The 19,624-nt window shown below is 37.9% G+C and overlaps 1 protein-coding gene across 2 annotated transcripts in view; it reads left to right on the forward strand.

Moving 5' to 3' along the window:
- Positions 1-13,726, forward strand: part of LOC130922352 (transmembrane protein 88) — a 74,806-nt gene extending 61,080 nt beyond the window's left edge. For both annotated transcript variants that reach the window (XM_057847089.1, XM_057847088.1), the window contains exon 3: positions 11,244-13,726. In XM_057847089.1, the coding sequence (XP_057703072.1) occupies positions 11,244-11,471 (228 nt within the window). In that variant the 3' untranslated portion in view covers positions 11,472-13,726. The remainder of the gene's footprint in view (positions 1-11,243) is intronic.
- The last annotated feature ends 5,898 nt before the right edge of the window (positions 13,727-19,624 follow it).

The raw sequence follows: 19,624 nt of genomic DNA on the forward strand, positions 1-19,624 counted from the left end.
ATTGTAAACAATGGAGGCAGACGATCATGACATGGCATTCCTGCTCCTCTTTTCTTTTCCACAGTCATTGTTTACAGTTTATCGTCTAGAGTGTAGAACAGGTGTTGGGAACCTTGGTCTCCGCGAGTCTTTTCTGGCTCATTTGATGAGTGCATCTGCCTCGCCACCAACCCATATTTCTAAATGTGGTACCAGCCGGCTCACTGGACTTCAACCATTTGTGAAGAGCAAATAATACATACACACATTTTTCTTGAACCTTCGAACGTACGTCGCAATAATATGCTTCAATTCAGTGCCCATTTGTGGTCCGCTCATCGCGGATTACGCGGAGATGAGCGTTTTATGTCAAAGCTCGTCTCCCGTGTTAAGTCTACGATCAGCCAGCTGTGGAGCTGGCCCCTCCCAACTCAATGCCGACCGAATTGGAGTATATAAAAATGCGTAGAGGAAAATTAAACCCCAAAAAGTGAACTACGTGGTAACCCAACTCAAAGAGGCGCTAGATCAGTTTCATTTTGATGACATTTCCGCCTGTCAAAACTGTCGCCACCTCCAGGAGCGCCACTGTTGTGCGCAAGCCCTCCTGGTTGTTGTGAAATATATGCAGCGCCACACCATATGTTTATATTTGTTATGTTCCAAGTGGTGAGTGGGCAACTGAGCATCAATTGTAACATCCCAAGTAACGATGTCAGGCTTTCATGATTGTTTTCTAAAGATTTATTTAAATCACAACTCGGAAACTGCTCGTAAAAGCCAAGCGTGCCCTCCCTTCACTCTCGTTCCCGCGTAATGCGTTCAATTGCGTTCATGAAAATAAAAAAAAAACAGTGATCACAAAACTGACTTCCCGACCCCTGGACTAGAAGGTGTAGAAATTTCGAAATTTCCTGCCGGCAAGTAATGGGTTTCGGTTCAGAGGTAAACCGCGCGGGCGATGACATGACACACGAGGCTGCTCCTTTCTACGTATGCGTAGTTTGCGCAAATGCAGGTGTACCTTGCAGAAGCGGGCTTAAACGTAGTGTGGACGGGTATAAAAATAGTCAGCAAAATACCATAGAGACAATTATCTGTCCTAGTGTAGACATAGCCACACCCACTCGCCAATGGTCACTCAAGGTCTTAAAGCAATTGTAATCTTTTGGTATAAATGACCTACATGTGTAAGATAATCGCTCAAACAATCGAAATATGCAAATCAGGAATTTCTTAAAATTATGATAATGGAGAAAATAATGTTAAAAAAAACTATAAATGCAAAGATTAATTTTGTAACTTCTTTCTAGCATTTATTGTTCTCCATGTTTATCACAGACACAGATTAACAAAAATGTTTACTTCTTGTTGTAAAAATTTTCCCCAACTAAGTTACATTGGATAATTTACTTATGGTTGTGTGCCACAGCAGACTGGGTGGGGATCACTGCTGTAAGCAGCTAATATGGACTGTCTGTATCCGAGTATAGTAGACACCTGCCATAGCCTCAGGGACCAGCTGATTTAGTTCTGCCTCAGTCTTGATGTCTGATCTTCCTGTCAAGATCTACAGCCATGTCCTTGGATAAGCCAATCCCACCCAGCATGTGTCCAGTGCAGATAATATATATCACTACTGCATGGCAGTGTGCACAATAAATGGAAGCAATGCACTAGAATACTTTGCTCAGAATAATCGGGTCAACAAATATTAATCATGGTGCAACTGCAAGTTAATCACATCTCAGAAGTATCTATCAGTCTGGCAAGGAAGCACAATTGTGAATCAATTCACTTTGAAAGGTAGTGTGAAGGGCTGCATGGTGCAATATTGCTTAGCATCTCTGCTCGTAGTTCGTTCTGAAATTTTTTTTTTTTTTTTTTTTGGTACTGTAAAACTGAAAGTAAAAAAATAAACATTAATTGTGAAGCACAAAAACGAGAAAATAAATGATAAAAGAGATGTAAAAAAAAAAAAAAAAAAGCTAAACATAAACGTTTTAGTATTTTGTCTGACAAAAATACATTTTTAAAAAATTCAAAGCAATAAATAGAACTAACTTGACTTTCTTTGATTTTTGGGGATTTTTCGCTGTCACTTGAGATGTTCTCTATGTTTGTAAAATTTTTGGTTTGTCATTTTCCCAGTCAAAGGTCAGTGATCCATTAAAAATGGGTCCGTGACAATCACTGAACTGAATTGCTCATAGTTGTAAATGTGCCATGCGATTGGGACCTTGAACCAGGGTGAGGTAGAGAGGGGCCCAGGTACAGCTAGTCCTCGGGTTACGACATATCCGACTTACATGATTTCGACTTTACGATGCCGGTGTCTCCAGTCGTTTTAAAAAAAAAAAAAAAATTTATATAATGTTGACTTTTGTTTTGTAATGCATGCTTTTATTTTGGGGCAGGAAGCATAGAGCAGGTAGTACTTCCACACGTGAGAGAGCGTGCATGCACACAGAAATAAGAAGTACTTGCGCACACGAAGAAGAGCACACACACACACACACACAAGCAAGAGCCATTTGCTCCCACGAAGTCGCAGGCTGAGTGATACAGGGGAAAGAGCTGCAAGCCTGCACGCACTTTTGTGGCTTGTGAAGCATTCACAAAGGCAACACCTGTTTATAAGACAATTTGCACTGTTTACTGTGCGTTTTCATTTGTGGTCGAATACTTGAGGTGAGTTGATGTGATAATTCTAGATGATGTGCGGACGCTAACTGATTCTGTTATTCGTTTGTGTGGATTCTTATTGCTGTATCAGCAGCTAGTTATAAACGCAAATTTGAATTGTAGTTATTGAAGATGAAACTGATTCAATTACAATGTTATTTTAATTTCATTCTGCAAGTGCTGATGTCATGAGCAGCTGAATAAAGTCAGCAAACCACACCTGACATTGTCATTTCAGAGCTTAGCTCGCTGTCTAGCTAGGACTTAGCTCCAACTTCTTGGTGAGGACAGTACAATGATGTATGATACATCATTTTGGATAGTTATTCTGAGATTTAGGTGGTATTTTGGGGTACTTAAATGGATAATTCCGATTTACGCGGAAATTTGGGTTACGTCGCCAGCGTAGGAACGGACCCTGTTCGTAAACCGGGGACTACCTGTATTTGGTTGCACATGGGGGGAAGAAATCCTTTCGGTTCCATTACATCAGTGCTGTATTTTGAAGATACTACTTAGTAAAGACCACTTCCATCATTGTGAACCATTATCCCTATGGCACCATTTACTGTTAAATATGCAGTATAGCTGGAGGTGCATTGCAATAGACCTACAAATTGACCACCAGCTAGGCATCTGTGTGCATGCACAATTGTTCAGGAAATTAATTGCTACTTGAAATAATTGTGGTAGTAACATTTTAAAAGGTGTGTTCGTATTTCCTTCCCGATTTATTGTTAAAAGACAACGCTAGTTGACTAGGCCCAATTACGGAGCTAATGAAAAAAGAACTCAAATTTGAAACAACAAACCAATACTGCAAAATGTCACGGATATAAAAATCAAACTAGCCTGCTGGCAAATAAATTGGCAATAAGTGACTTTTGTTTAGATTTCCTGCCTTCATGCTCAGGGCTATTGAAGCTGCAAAGTGCAGTGTGGCTGTAAAAATATCTGTTCATCCATTTCCTAAAGCATTCCTGTGTTCATGTCGTTGTTTGGGAAAAAAGACTGGTTCTTCATCCTTTATTCCTTGCGTTTACACTTTTGATTGACTGTGATGATTTAACGGAAGAACCCTTTTTAACCTATCACTCACCCATCATGGTCTCTTTATTTTTTTTGACAAAGATGACAGCCAGTCAGATCTCATTTTTGCACAGGTCATAGCACAGACAGTAGCTCCAACCTTGTGTGCTATTTTCCTCCCTCCAAAAGTCACTTTGGCACACAGCCAGTGGTGGATGAATTATTATTATTATTTTTAAAGTACATATACGGGGCAAAAAAAAAAAAAAAAAGTACAAGTACAAGTACAAGTGTCTAAAAAAACTATACTCAAGTAAAAGTACAAAAAGGACTTTGAAGCAACACTAGGTAACTCTTTAACCTTTATAAAATATTTTCATAACATTTGCGATGATATGTCGACTGACAGCTAGTTGAATGACACCTGTTTTATATCTTGAGGGGGTCTATATCACTTTCACCGGCACAAATTAAGTTTGAGGAGGGTGGCAGGAACCCTGCCATACAAAAAAAAACTACAAATGTGCTGACTGCTTCACAGCATTAATCATTCCCCCCTTTCCCCATACAAGATGGTCGATGCGAACGTTTTCGCGCGAAATCTGCAAAGATGGCAGAGCAACAAAAGAGACAAAAAGTTTTGTCTGAGGAAGAAAAAAGGCTTAAATGGACACTGAAGAATAAACATTGGCCCGACTTTCACTCGCTGGCGTGACGCACAGGGTTATCCGCAAGAAGCCACCTCTGTTGCTAACTGTCATGTGCTATTGTTTAGCCACAACTGGATTCATTACCTCATTATTTTTCACACAGCCGCTGGAAACAGAAATGTCATCAATCCACAATTTAATGAAAACTTATCTAAGCAGACAATTCAAATACAGGTAGTCCCCAGGTTATGACATACTGGACTTGCGCAATTTAGACTTTACGACGTCGGATTCTCGACCTCCATTTTGTCTCCAGTAATTTTTTTGTACCTTATAATCACAGTATCTTAATTTTTAGTTTACTTTATTAATATGATGTGTTCTGTCCTCACTAAACGTGAAGTTGTTCAGCAAATAAGGCAATTGTGCTTGTTGAAGCTTTTTACTTCCTTCACTTTTGACAATTTGTAAAGCTGTAACACACATATTCACACTTATGTTCAAAATGACACGCATTTTAACAACAAAACTCTTGACACAAAACACTTGGTGTTCAAATGTCCATTTAGTCTGATCAGTTAGTAAATTTAGTAGATTAAATACCCTAATTTGCCTAACAAAAGTCTGCTAGCTTAAATGCTAACGTATTTATAATTCTCATAGCAAATTGCTCACACATAACGCCACAAACTGTAGCTCCAAACTTAATTACAAATACATACACAAACAAATATTAGCTGAAACAACTAACAGCCTCATGTGGGCCAAACCAGAGCACAGCTATCCTTTAGGCGACAGTCCAGCCAGACCCAATGTAGTCAACAGATTAACAATCTGCTTTAAAGCTACCACAAGAAAACATAATGCTTAAAAGTATGAGAAGGAAACACATGCAGAAAATATTTTGAGGTATCGAAAAGGTAATAAAAGACTTAATAAAAACACAAATAGTAAGTACTCTCCGATTTAATCGATGTGAGCATGTGTTGGACCTCTTGCCAATTAGGAAGGAATTGCAGAACACCTGTAGTGTTCATCTAGTGACGGTGACAGCTGCATGCAGGGAGCGTTCAAGACAAAAAAATAAAAAATAAAAAAAGGAAGGCTTCAAGACCACACTGTTTAGTAACATAAATAAACACCACAATGACCATGTTATTTTTTTTTTCTACATCTATAGTATGTGTATTGTTTATCAATCTATTAGGTGCAATCAGTAACTCGAGTCCTCAGCTGAAAACCAACAAATCTTTTACGGTCCGCGAATGCAAAAGCAAGTTAGGACCCCAAATAGCAGACAACAAGAAGAGAGGGATTGCTTGCAAGGGTTTATTGAACACACAAAAAACACGCGATTGCGAAAAGGGATACAAAAAAGGGTCGCTGACAGTTGGTTGGGATCAATTTTTAAAAACCGTGGAGAGAGGCAGACAAAGGAATAAAAGAACAAGGCAATGATGCAACAGGCAATGGTGGGATATACAAACTGTCAAATCAAGTCAATATCTCGGCAACCAGCCTAGGATCGGTTTAAAGACACTGCTGATGAGCTGGAATTGGATGCAGGTACGACGTCAGGAACTCATTCCACAGCTCTGTAACAAAATAATCTGACCAGCAGCAGAATGACAAAATCATGCCAGTCGTCATACTAGCTTCGCTTGCTAGCTAGCACAGCCATTCTACCAGTTCAGTCCATCACCCCCAAACGTACATAGCGCACATACAACATAGCGCCCTCCTTAAGTCAAAACATGTACTAAATATTATAAATTTCTAAATCATTGACAATATTTTATGTGTTTCTAATAAAATATTATAGTAAAAGACAACAATTGTGGCTTATTAGAGTCTACAAGTCTTTACATTTTTCAATCTATCTGTTTTTTTTTTCACCTTCTTTAAAAGCCAGGACTTCACCATACATTCTTGAAACAGGCAAGCAATGTTTTAACTAGGGCTTTCAAAATTATCGCGTTAACAGGCGGTAATTATTTTTTTAAACTAATCAATTTAAAATATTTAACACATTTAACGCATGCGCGGAATGACCCACTCACGCATTACCGCAAACAGATTACAACGGTGCCGTTATATGTATATTGAGAGCTAAGAGGCAGAGACAAGTGAGTGGAGTGGACACAGGCATTCATTGGAGCCGCGCTATTTATTGGTATAAGCTTTGCCATCTCTTCCACAACCATAGGTGGATCTACTATTCAGGCGAAGTAGACGATTGCCTTAGGCCCCCAACCAGTAGGGGGCCCCCAACCAGCTGCCCTTGCCCCAACGAGCAAGGGCTTGGGGTACTGGAGCCAGCAGCACCTCCAACTATTCGTCATGTATCATTATGTCAGCATACCAAACAAACAAATAACAAAACAAAAAAGAAAGCCATTTGAATGCTGCATTTATATTATCTCTCCCCCAAACACACGCACTACAATGGACTGTTCCACGACGACGGACTGAGTATCAGTTGCTTAGCTTCATTTAGCGCCGTTTAGCTTAGCTTAGCTCCGATTAGCATCGCTTAGCTCCGCTTAGCTGTTCGTTAGCTTAACTTAGCTCTCCCACGTTATTCACGCCACCAAGCTCGCTATTTTTACAGGTCACTTGCTACTTTGCATGTCGGCTATCGTTTATTTCGAACACATGAGCGAACGTGCTCTCCATGAGAGCAGTGAGGGAGAAGTTGAGGACAGGCCACTAATGCCTCTTTTAACGTTCTTCTTCTTCTTCACAACGAACATAAAATACATGACAGCACACCCTGTGGCAAAACTATGCAGTACAGTTCCAATCAGTCATACAATCACACTCAACAGCTGGTTAACAGCATTGTCTAACGGAATTTTTAAAAAATCAGTGACACAGCAAGCAATGACGAAGAATATTTTTTTAAGGAGTGTAAAGCTTTCGGTTAGCGGTTTAGCGAACGTACCTCCGGTGAACATTTCAAAATAAAAGCACGTCATGTTCCTCATACAAATAACAATTTCTGGAGTTAATCCCACATCTTCAGAATTAATATTATAATATGTTGAGTAAATACTACATAATACAGATTCTACACTAAAAATAGCTTTCAAATGATACACTTTATGACAAATACGATTGGCAATGAATAATTATTATAATCATTATACTACTATTATATACAGTATAGTAGTAAACGATAATAATGCTAGAATTTTTTTTAAGAATCGCTTTGAATATTGTTAGAAAGGCAAAGTCAGTAGTCTGAATCTGTTTACTCTCCATTGTTTTGCACTAGTAAATGCTATCAGCATTTAACCTCATTGTTTATTTGTGATTAATTATTGTTATTTACTAGTGGTGTCAACAATAATCGATGCGGCGATGCATCCCGATGCGGGGCATGGACGATTCGATTCGATGCGGGCAACAAGCCGAATCGATTCAGCGCATTTTAAAATATATAAGTACGTTCAAAAATCTTCCCTGCGCAATTCCGGTGATGCAATGGATTTGGTTTCCCCATTTGTATTATTATTGTCATGTTTCATTTTTTACACACTGCATAACTCTGGTCAAGTTTCCCACCAACCTCATAGAAGCCAAAATGTCTCCAGATGTCAGCTTTCAATGTCTTAGGTGCATCAAGAATCTTTCTCGCTCCCTCTTTCTCCGCTTCAGCCATTGTTATGTTATGTCCTATCTCTTAGAGGTTAGATCTTGTGCCCGAACCCGAACCCAAAATGTTAAGCATTCACGTTCGGGTCGGGTCGGGCCGCCCCACGCAGGACTAATAAATTATAAAAAAAAAATAATAATGGGATAAAACCGAGAGCAGGCTCTCTTTATTGTGCATTTGCTTGTGCATTCACATGAAGCAGTGGCGCCGCCCGCTTTTTCTTCTTCTCCTCCGCTGTGGCGCTTGCGATTTGTTACGAAAGACACTTTTATTTATGCACACAAAGGCAACACAAATCCTCTCCTCTGTGTGTCTGCAAACTCGTTTTTTTTTTTTTTAATATATATATATATGAAACTTTCCTAACGTTATTTCGTTGTGTAAATGATTTTATAATGATCACAAAAATATGTAGACTATTTAAACATTAAGAAAACGTTTTTTTTCTGCCAACTGAGAATTCGTTACGAAAGACACTTTTTTATGCACACAAAGGCAACACAAATGTGATCCTTTTGAATCCGCTCCTCTTTGTGTCTGCAAACGTGTTTTTTTTTATTTTTTAAAAAAATTTTTATTAAACTTTCCCAACGTTATTTCGTTGTGTAAATGATTTTATAATGATCACAAAAATATGTAGACTATTTAAACATTAAGAAAACTTGCGTTTTTTTTCTGCCAACTGAGAATTCGTTACGAAAGACACTTTTTTATGCACACAAAGGCAACACAAATGTGATCCTTTTGAATCTTCTCCTCTGTGTGTCTGCAAAATCGCATGTTTTTTTTTAAATATTAAACTTTCCCAGCGTTATTTCGTTGTGTAAATGCTTCTATAATGATCACAAAAATATGTAGACTATTTAAACATTAAGAAACATGCGTTTTTTCTGGCATCTCGATGAAATGAAAATAAATTGCTGCTGCTGCGTTTTTTTTTTTTTTCGCGTCACTCCAAGCCGGGTCGGGCTTCAATACCAGCGGGCCGTGTTGGGTCGGGCTGGATTTTTTAGGCCCCATCTAACCTCTACTATCTCTCTGCTCTCTCAATTGCAAAAAAATGATATTTCCTCATGTTGAAACAGATTGTTATGGCTGCTAAAATGCTACTGCACTTCATTTTAATTCATTATTTTGTATTGTTATGTGGTAGTTACTGATTGCATTTCACATATATATAGTGGGCTAGGCCTACATTTTACTTTTGTTCTACTTTGCAATTTAGTTGGATGTTTTGTTTGCAACTGAACTGATATTGCGATAATGATGCTGCTGCACTACAATATTTTATTTGTCGCTTTCTTTAATATTTACTTGAATATTTTTTTCGATGGGTTGTTGTGACTAAAATACAGTGACTGTTATTACTGATTTTGCACAGGAGTTCAGATGTTGCACTGTGTGAAAGGCTGCTACTGTGTATAAAAAAAGAGAAAGCCCTGGTCTCATTCAAAGCACTAATTAAATGCTGTGATCTGTTTTTTTTGTATATATCTGAAAGTATTTTCATTTGACTTCAACCAGGAGTGACACAAGAGCCAATAAAAAGTTGTTTAATGTCTGACCGCTTGTGTTGCCTCATGATTCATGAAAAATATGCTTTGCTTTAGAATTTTAATGCATCCCAGGCTTTAAGGCATTGCGATGCATTGCCGAATCGAACCGAATCGAATCGTGACCCTCTGAATCGAATCGAATCGAATCGAATTGTGGCCCTCCGAATCGTAATCGAATCGAATCGTGAGGGCAGTACCGATCCACACCTCTATTATTTACATTGATTATTTGTACTTTATTAAAGAATTTAAGTGTTCCAAAATGGTTTTGTGAATTAATAAGCGTCAACAAGAATTTAATGCTAAATTAGTGAAAGAAGAAAATTATTAGATAAGTCGACTAATCGTAAAACTAGTCAGCCGACTAATCAGGAGAAAATTTGTCGTTTAGGATAGCCCTAGTGTACCGGAACATATTTCTTCCACACCCTTCTCAACTTTTTAACCACTGACCCAAGATGAGGGCCCCTGGATATGTTCGCCTTAGGCCCCACAATTGCCAAGTCCGCCACTGTCCACAGCAATCATAACTACTGTAGCGAGCGATGTGGGGAACAGTGACAATAAATGATCTTTTTATTAACACACTGTATTGAACACAACACAGAGAAGGTATGCCATTTGCAGCCACCACTGAAAGTCATGGTTGCCCAACTTCCCATCATGCATTTGGGCAGTTAAGAACAGTTAAGTCGCAACAGTATCATTTAGTGAAAGCATAACAAAAGTAATATTCCTATCTCTCAAAAAAAATAATGTTCACGAAAAGAAAAGCGCTCAATGCAAAGATAACTGGCATTCCCAATCAAAATAGCTATGCAAAATAATACTCAGACTTTGGTCAAACTCTATTCAAACATTTCGTTTAGCTCAACAAATACACTAGATGGCAATATTTAGTCACAATATACAAACTCACATTTATCTTTTAAGAATTACAAGTCTTTCTATTCGTTGATCCCTTTCACAGAAAGAATGTTTATAATGTTAATGTCATCTTGTGGATTTATTGTTATAATAAACAAATACAGTGCTTATGTACAGTATGTTGAATGTATACATCCGTCTTGTCTTATCGTTCCATTCCAACAATAATTTACAGAAAAATATGGCATATTTTAGAGATGGTTTGAATTGCGATTAAGTAGGATTTATTCATTTTTAAGCTGTGATTAATTCGATTAAAAATTTTAATCGATTGACAGCCTTAGTTTTAACACTTCTCCTGACTTGTTGTTGTTCTGAAAGCAAGTTGTTTGCTGTCTTAACGGATGTTTTTTTTTAGATTCCCTAATGTTGTGGCCAAATGCACACAATTGTAGCAATATCTTGCCTTGACGAGGATCTGTGTAAAATAATAAATGCAAGATCATCTGCCACAGTTCCTCTGTGGACATTTTGTAGTTTTTCCCACTATATGTGTGTGTGGCATTCACCATCGACGCCACTGATTGACAACTTAGAGAATTGGTGTCAACACTGCGACACAGTTTTGTCAAGCTTGACTGCACACACGACACCTCTTCCCCACAAATGCTGAAGCAAATGCACAAATTTACATAACTGAAAGTATGTAAGTGGGAATAGGTGAATTAAAAAAAACATCCTTCCCCTTGATGGCCTACTCAAAACCACCTTCACAGCCCTCACATTGACTGTCATGCCATTCCGTGTGTGTCTTTACAGATCCTGGACAGCAAGTCAGCCATCTGCAATTACCTTGATGATAATAGCTGCTCGGCCCTCATTATCCTGGGCTTTGTGATGATGTCGCCACTCATGGTGGCAGCGGCAGCAGTTTTCTGTGGCCTGCTACGAAGGTTCCGACTCCTGCTTCTCATTCAACCAATCAGTCGCGCACGCTACCGGGGGAGACTGATGGACTGGGTTAACAGCGTCCACGCTTGGGTCTGATCGCTGCATTAGGGTGGTGAATAAAAGCCCTTGCACGCCGAGTCAAGAGTAGCTTTTCTTTTTTTTTTAACCTCATTTACTGTACTGCTTACAGGAGTGTTCCCCAACCTTTAGTGAGCTTAGGTACATATTTTACGGTATAAAAAACTCAAAGCACACCAACAAAATTATTTGGCACTCAAAGCCTACAGTATGTAGGCCCACACTGATGCCTTGAAATATGAGCATAATTTGGTCCATTATTACCTCTATGCCCCCACTGAACTAATCGCCTTATAGTGTAAAGAATTGTGCATTGTGATAATTCCTCACCTCTACTTCTGGTGTGCACAACTCAGCTACCTAAATAAATTAGTAAGGTTTGTTATTTTTTTGCCGAGGATACAAAATATATATGCCTGCTAATATTGTTATGACGTCCGTCAAATGTAGTGCTAATTGTCTTAAAATACAGTATCTGTTGCTTGAAGTGTTAGAACGATGCTAGGCAGATGCTATTTGTTAGCCCATCTAAAGTATTTCCCATTATGTGTTAGCATTAAGGTAGCATACTTTCAGGCGAAGTTATGTTTGTTTTAAATGGACTCCTCAATTGTTTATTTTTTTATTTATGTATGTTATGTAAACTGGTATCACAAGTAACTCGTAAGGCAAGTCTCATATAGTTCAAGGTACTATTTTGTACTAAAATAATCATGTTATTGTCTCAATGTGCTCAAAAATTTACTTACAATGTACAGTACTGTATAATTTTAGTTTTAACACAAAGCAGTGCTGTTTTCGCCAACGATGACTATAACGAAAATATTTTGTCAATGAATAATTTTTTCATGACGATGACTAGACGATAACGAGCTAAAAATGTGTTTTGGCAGACAAAAATATAACAAGACTAATGCAAGTTTTTGTCTGACGAGACGAAAATGCATAATAGTTTCTGTCACACGTGTACAATGTGTGACGTTTTATGTTTTATGTTTATTAAGTTAGCTTGCATCGTAGCAGTGTCTGGTTGTGTCACTTATGTGATGTGCTGCTGCTCGCTGGTCTCCAGGCTTGCACAAACGGTAAGATTTGTTTTCTTATTTTGCCGGAGACAATATGCAATGTTGCTTTTGCCTTTAAAGGTCTATGCCAGTACTTCTCAAATAGTGGGGCGCGCCCCCCCAGGCAAAGAGCGATGCCAGGGGTGGCCCATGTGACCTCGGGGAACATGCTTTTTTTTTTTTTTTCTTTTTTTGCCATACTAGAATAAAGTGTACTTGCGCATCCACTCAGTGGGTGGCAGTGGCGCTCTCATTTTCAAAGTGCGTGCAGTATTTTTGAAGTAAGCAAGAGCACACAGACGAGAGATAAGAAGAGCTGTGCGCCGTTTTCGAAAGCCGTTTTCCGGCCGGACTCACGCAGCGACCCACTGTCTTCTCCGGTTCTCACGTGTCCGCCCGAGACGTGCCATTTTCGGCTTGGGATCGTCACGACGACCGCCGTCACCTACGGTTCTCCCTCGGCCGCCGAGAATGTACTTTTTTCGGGCCGTTTGCCTTTTGGCTTTGACATTTAATACAGTGGTAGGTGAGGAAAGACCACTGTTTATTGTGTCTAAAAATGATTATAGCGGACAGCCGGAAGCCAAATCAATTAAGACGCCACTTAAAGACATTAGACCCCAATCTCATTGATAAGCCGCTTGGTTGTTTTTCAGCGAAAACGTGCCGAATATTGTCAATAATCGTCCCGCTTTGTCAGTGTTATATAAGTAAACCAGTGAGCACTGTTAGCATGCTCAGTGGAAAATAACCCCACACTATTGCAAACTGAAGGTGATACTAAGAGCAGCGAGCAGCGAAAATAAAAACGGTCCTTTTGTCCAAAGACAATCTTTTTTTTTTTTTTTTCCCCCCTTCTATTCAGTTTTGTTTTTTCGGTCAAATTTTTTGGGCATATTGTCCTCATGAGTTAATGTTTCTAATGAATTTGATTTTTTTATTATTTACTGATGTTATTTTTCAGTATCAAATGTTAAAAATGTACTTTGAGTGTATTTTTACAGTTTGGATGTGACTTTTTTTTTTTTTTTCAGGCGAATTGATGCGCGTTAAGTCTTTTCTGTTACAAACAAAACAATGTTGATAAAGTTATACTTTATAAGTTGATCTGTTATTTTCTGTAATAGAAAAAAATGACAATGTGAGGCAGAGGCGTACTTATAATAGTAATATTATAGACAAATGATACTATTTACAGTGGCGGCAGAGTTTGGGGGGGGCGCGAAACATTTACGTCTTCCTTGGGGGGGCGTAACAGAAAATAATTGAGAAGCACTGGTCTATGTTGAGTGATTATCACACACTAAATGTAACTTGTAGCGTTAGCATAGCATTTTCATTCACGTTAGCATTAGGCTAATTCTAATGGCAAGCATCCTCAAACTCTCGGACAACTTTTTTTACTTACAGTTTTGGCGTCCAGGTGGGTGTACTTAATTGAAAATAATGTACTGTTTTCCTGGCAAGTGTGTATTATCACCAAATTGGCATTGTCCTTTGAGACGCTACAATATGTGCTCGTCAGTCAATGTTCATTAGAAATTGTTGGAAACCTTTATTTATTTATTTATTATTTGGAGTAGATTCTTTTTATTTTACAGACGAAAACATTTTTAGTAAACGTCTACTAAAACGATACTAAATTGGTCTTGTGTTTTAATCAACAAAAATTAAAAGAAGACAAACACATTTTGAGATGACTAAAATAAATTATCATCCAAAAGACCAAAACTTAAAAGACAATTAAAAGAGACGCCAAAAACAACTCTGACACAAAGCTACTGTATTATTTACAACAAGAGCATACACAACTTAATTGCACTCTCGGTCAATTAGTGTAATTGTTCTGTTTGCCACAACATCACTGGTCTATGTTCTAGTCTACACAGATTGGTGGCAACAATCTTTTGCCATTACAAATACGACAAAAGGATTTTTCTAGTCAATCTTGTTTTTATTGTGCTGGTAGTCAGTTGGGTTGCTCCTAATCACTTGGTTAACCGATTTAGCATAGATTTCATAAAGATATTGACGGGTCACATTCATCACACACGGCGCCACGCCTTTAAGAAGGGCCCGTCCTTCACTCCGCTCAGTCGGTCGCAGTTATTCTTCAACGCAGGATTTAGGTTAAAAATGTACGAAAGTTGTACCGCATACAAACAGGAAGGATTGTCTCAGGAGTGATTTGTACGAGGATTCAAGGTAATTATTATATTTTTCGTATCATGCATGCAATTTGAAGAATTCAGGAATTTAAGCATGAACTCCCAAAATTTTCAACGTAAAAAGCTCTTTGTTGTGATACGGCGGCACTGTTGTTGCTTAAAGACTAGCAGCACATTCAACATATTTACATAAAATAAATGCTAACTGCCCGTGGTAATACTTTACAATAAGTATCCCTTAATTAACAATAGTTAATGCATTTTAAGACAATAACTCATGTTCAAGGAACATGACAATATTTCATTTAATCCCTTATCCAACATTTAGTAATATATTAATTAACATAAATTAATGCATTAGTTAATGCATTTTAAGACAATAACTAATGTTTAAGTAACATTACAATAATTTATATAATCCCTTATTTAACATTTAGTAATATGTTAATTAACATTAGTTAATGCATCAATTAATGCATAACCAGACAGTAACTAATAGTCTGGTAAAATTTAAAAAAATCTATAGGCCCATATAGGGTTAGGGTTCAGGGTTAGGGTTTGTTACCATAGCATTTATAATTTCTTAGTTAAGGGACACATGTGCTGCACTTTACAATAAAGGTCCAAAAAGCATTCAGTAATGGTTAATAAAGGTTAAGAGGGGGGGAACTTAAGCATTTATAATTTCTTAGTTAAGGGACACATGTGCAACACTTTACAATAAGGGTCAAAAAAACATTCAGTAATGGTTAATTAAGGTTAAGTAATACTTATGAGGTAGGTTCACGTGAAATAATACCATACTTAAGGTTAGGTTAGCCGCACCCAAGGACTCACAGAGCAACTTGGTTATAATATATAATATATATAGTACATTACTTAACATTAATTCACATATACATTAGTGCATTAATAAGTTATTAATGTATACTGGTACTAGTAAGTGATTATGTTATTTTGAAATGAGAAACATTGCTCTGTGAGTCCTTGTGCTGCTAACCTAACCTTAAGTATAGTATTATTTCGCGTGGATGTACCTTATAAGTATTATTTAACCTTAGCTATTACTGAATGTTTTTTGGACCCTTATTGTAAAGTGTAGCACACGTGTCCCTTAACTAAGAAATTATAAATGCTTAAGCCGCTCCCCCACCCCCCTTAACTTTTATTAACCATTACTGAATGCTTTTTGGACCCTTATTGTAAAGTGTAGCATATGTGTCCCTTAACTAAGAAATTATAAATGCTTAAGTTAACAAACCCAAACCCTATATAGGCCTATATATAATTTTAATTTTACCAAACTATTAGTTACTGTCTGGTTATGCATTAACTAATGCATTAAGTAATGCTTTAACCATTGTTAATTAATATATTAATAAATGTTAGATAAGCAATTATATTAATTATTGTAATGTTACTTAAACATTTATTATCTAAAAATGCATTACCTAATGTTAATTAAGGGACCCTTATTGTAAAGTGTTACCCTAACTGTTTTTTTTTTTGTTTTTGTTTTTGTTTTGCTTTTAACCAAGAATCAAAACTTGTTTACGCCCATATCTATAAAGAATTCAGGGACTTAAGCATTTATTCCCAAAAATTTCAACATAAAAAGCTCTTTGTCTTTGTTTCCACTCGATCAGCTTTGACGGAGATAGGCCCCCCTATTAATCAGCCCCGTGTCCCGTCAATATCATTATGACGTCTATGGATTTAGCTTCATGAAATTAGGCAATTTTTCTTCATCTTACATTGAAAGCTGTTACACTGAAGACTGTTTTGATTTTAGTGTTGAAATTGATTGTATTATTCTTTTTACGTTTTACAGTCGTTAACTTTTTCAAGACAAGACAGCTCAGAATTTTAGAAAGAGAAGACACATCTGCGATGTGGCGTACCTTCCCATTTATCATTTGTCATTTTTTGTTTTTATATGAGTTACTACATTTCTCTGTTTTCAACACATCTACAAAACGTTAACTTCAAACATTACATGCACATTTAGTTAATGACGGTGTACTGTATATATGTATTTACATTTTCAGTTTGTCATATGAGGAGAAATGATTTCTAAAGCAACAAATTGTAGTTTGACCGAATTTGAATTCATTAAAATACATTGTGTACATAGTGGAATTCTGTAAACTGCTAGCATTTTTGTTTTGTTTATCACTACTGTAGCCTTTTTAGCAGTGATGTCTCGTACTGCGTGAAGATCACATCGTAAAAACACAATTAGAAATGAAAGGTTGGCAGTATGACAATGTACTGTAATGGCTGTTTGGTGGGGCCCAAGTGTTTAAGTGGCGTTTGATCATAAGATTGTTTTGGCTCATTTTGTTGTTGAGTCATTTACTTTAATGTACAGTATGCATCTGCGTGCACTCGCTTTGTAATAGTTATCTTAAAGGTAATGTAAAAAATAAAACAAGAATTACTGTAGTTTTACTGTACAAATACAGTAAAATATCTGATGATAAATTGTACTTATTATTTTACTAGTAGGAAAAGAAATGACTGCTTCTTGCTTATAACTGTACCAGGCAACACTGCCATGCTGAGTACTAACATCAATAAATATAGATTCTGCATTGCCTTTTTGTGAAGTGCCCTTTTCCCCACTCATAAAAAAAACTTCTTTTGAGTGATTGCTTGACATTCAACTCACACAATATGCACACAAAAAGGACACTGTGCATCATATTATAAGAAAAAACATCCCAATATTTTCTTATTACTGTAATCATTTTTAACAACATACCCATGCACCGCATGCACAGAACAAGTGAATTAATCAGCTAATCAGGGCAAGGCATACTACGTCTAGCAAGGTGATGTTTATGGGCCCCTTAATCACCCATCATTGTTCATATTGACAAATAAATTTGTAGAGATTACAATATTGAGCGGGGACTTTGTGTATTATTATCCTAGTAATAATAAGCTTGACATTTCAACACAGAAATAATTGCTGATCAAAATTACGTTGTGGTTAAAATGGCAGACAGGTGACTTGGATTTTATGTCAAACATCCTTTGGACATACTTTCCTCCATTCATTAGGTGATACAGCTGCTGAATCAAATAAGATCAAGTTCAAAAGCATCATAAATGTTTTTATTTGACTCTGTGACAATGTTTTAAAACGTGATTTTAAAAAAGCATGTTCGTTGTCAGTTCTTGTGGGCTTAAAGTGCGTATGACGGGGGGGGGGGGGTCTTATATAGCATTATTATGTGAATTAGAATAATATTTTGAGACGATTCGACTATATACAACAATTTGGCAAAGCGCAGATGAGGAGGAATTAGTTTTTTTAAACTACCGTTTAGCCCCGCCTGCCATTATAGCGCTCTAGCGTCCCCAACAGGAGGATGACATCAGCAGGGTCATGGTTTCATATGATTTAGAATTCAGCCCATTGAGGTGGAATTATTCAGAGGGAGGAAAATACGATGAAGAGAGCCGCAATATGCCATTGTTTCAATCTCTCTACTCCAATATTTTTACAGGATATTCTTTTTATCTCATTATTTCCCCCCAATTACTAAATGAAAATATGGTCATGACAAATAACAGTCTTGTGCTAAATGTAATATGAACTATTAAAAATGCATTTATTCAGTACGACATGGCAAAATTACTCCATAATTGTCAAAACTGTCTACTTCTTGCACTTTCCCGAACGCTATTTTACGCCACTGGATTTAGTCCGGTTTTTGTCATTTCCCTGCTCGGGCTTCGAAAAGCGTAGACAAACCAGGAGGCGTGACAGCGAGCCGACAATCTAACTCGAACCGAGTAAAAGTATTGGAAGCGAAAAATCACACAAAACTACCCTAGATCATATCACACCGCAGCGGGGTTGTCGATTGCCTTTGCTGATCGGAAACCCACCCGGCGGCGAGCAAGTTACAGCTCGTCGTTCCCCTGCTGCGGGCGGGGGAGCTTGTTTGCCGGGGAAGCAGCGAGAGAATGAACGCCGGACAACCGACGTCGTAGGAGCATGTAGCTGCCAGATGGTGAACACGAATATGGCGTAAATTAATGCTTAAAAGCACGGCAAAAACGTAAAAAGTGAGAGAGCGGCGTGCAGTTGTGGTGCGCAGCTAACAAGGCAGGATGTGTCTGAGAAGAACTTTTCTACATGTCCGTCCATGATCAAACGTAAGTAAATATTCCTTTATTTAAAGAAAGTTTGAAGTGTTTACCTTGTAATCGCCGTATTCGCGGCCATTTTTAACACAAAGTTGCAATTTCTGATGGGGTGGAAAATATGACAGAAGACCGGACACACGAAGAGGGCAATAAGCCGAGTATAGCGCTCTCTGCCGGCAGGGGTGTGTGCAACAAGCCACCGGACGTCGGCCAAGTGGCATTTTTGGTGGACAAGGTGCATGTCAGCGACAAAATGCAAGCCACCTCCGTAACAAAACGTGTGCCATGATCCCAGTATTTGACATAATACAAAACACAATGTTTACTCACTTCCTCGTAAGTCCAATGGTCCCACAGTTGTCGCACACTTGTTTTGGCCAATCTTCGGGTGAACGGGAACTTTCTGAAACCAAAAAAGGCTCACATGCCTCTCCCTGGTGTAGCTACAAAAGCCTGCAGCCGTATGGCTGGCGTGATGTGAAAAATACACGAATTAATCCGTAAAATCTGCTGAATCCGCATTCCATCTGCATGCTATAAAGCAATGCTGGATTGTGAGATTCTGACCCGGGTGACGTCACATTTGCATTCCTCCTAAACCCGAGACTGGAGCCCGAAGTCACTCATTTTCATGGCGCGGGATTCAAAATTTGAATATATAAAACAATGGCTTCCACACACATCCAAGCGGTCCATTTCATTCATGAGCATAAAACACCGTGTGAAATTTGATATAAACATGCTTTTTGGTGTCCTACGCACTTTAATCTTTAATTTA

This window comes from Corythoichthys intestinalis, chromosome 9, assembly GCF_030265065.1.
Source record: "Corythoichthys intestinalis isolate RoL2023-P3 chromosome 9, ASM3026506v1, whole genome shotgun sequence".
Taxonomy (NCBI): Eukaryota; Metazoa; Chordata; class Actinopteri; order Syngnathiformes; family Syngnathidae; genus Corythoichthys; species Corythoichthys intestinalis.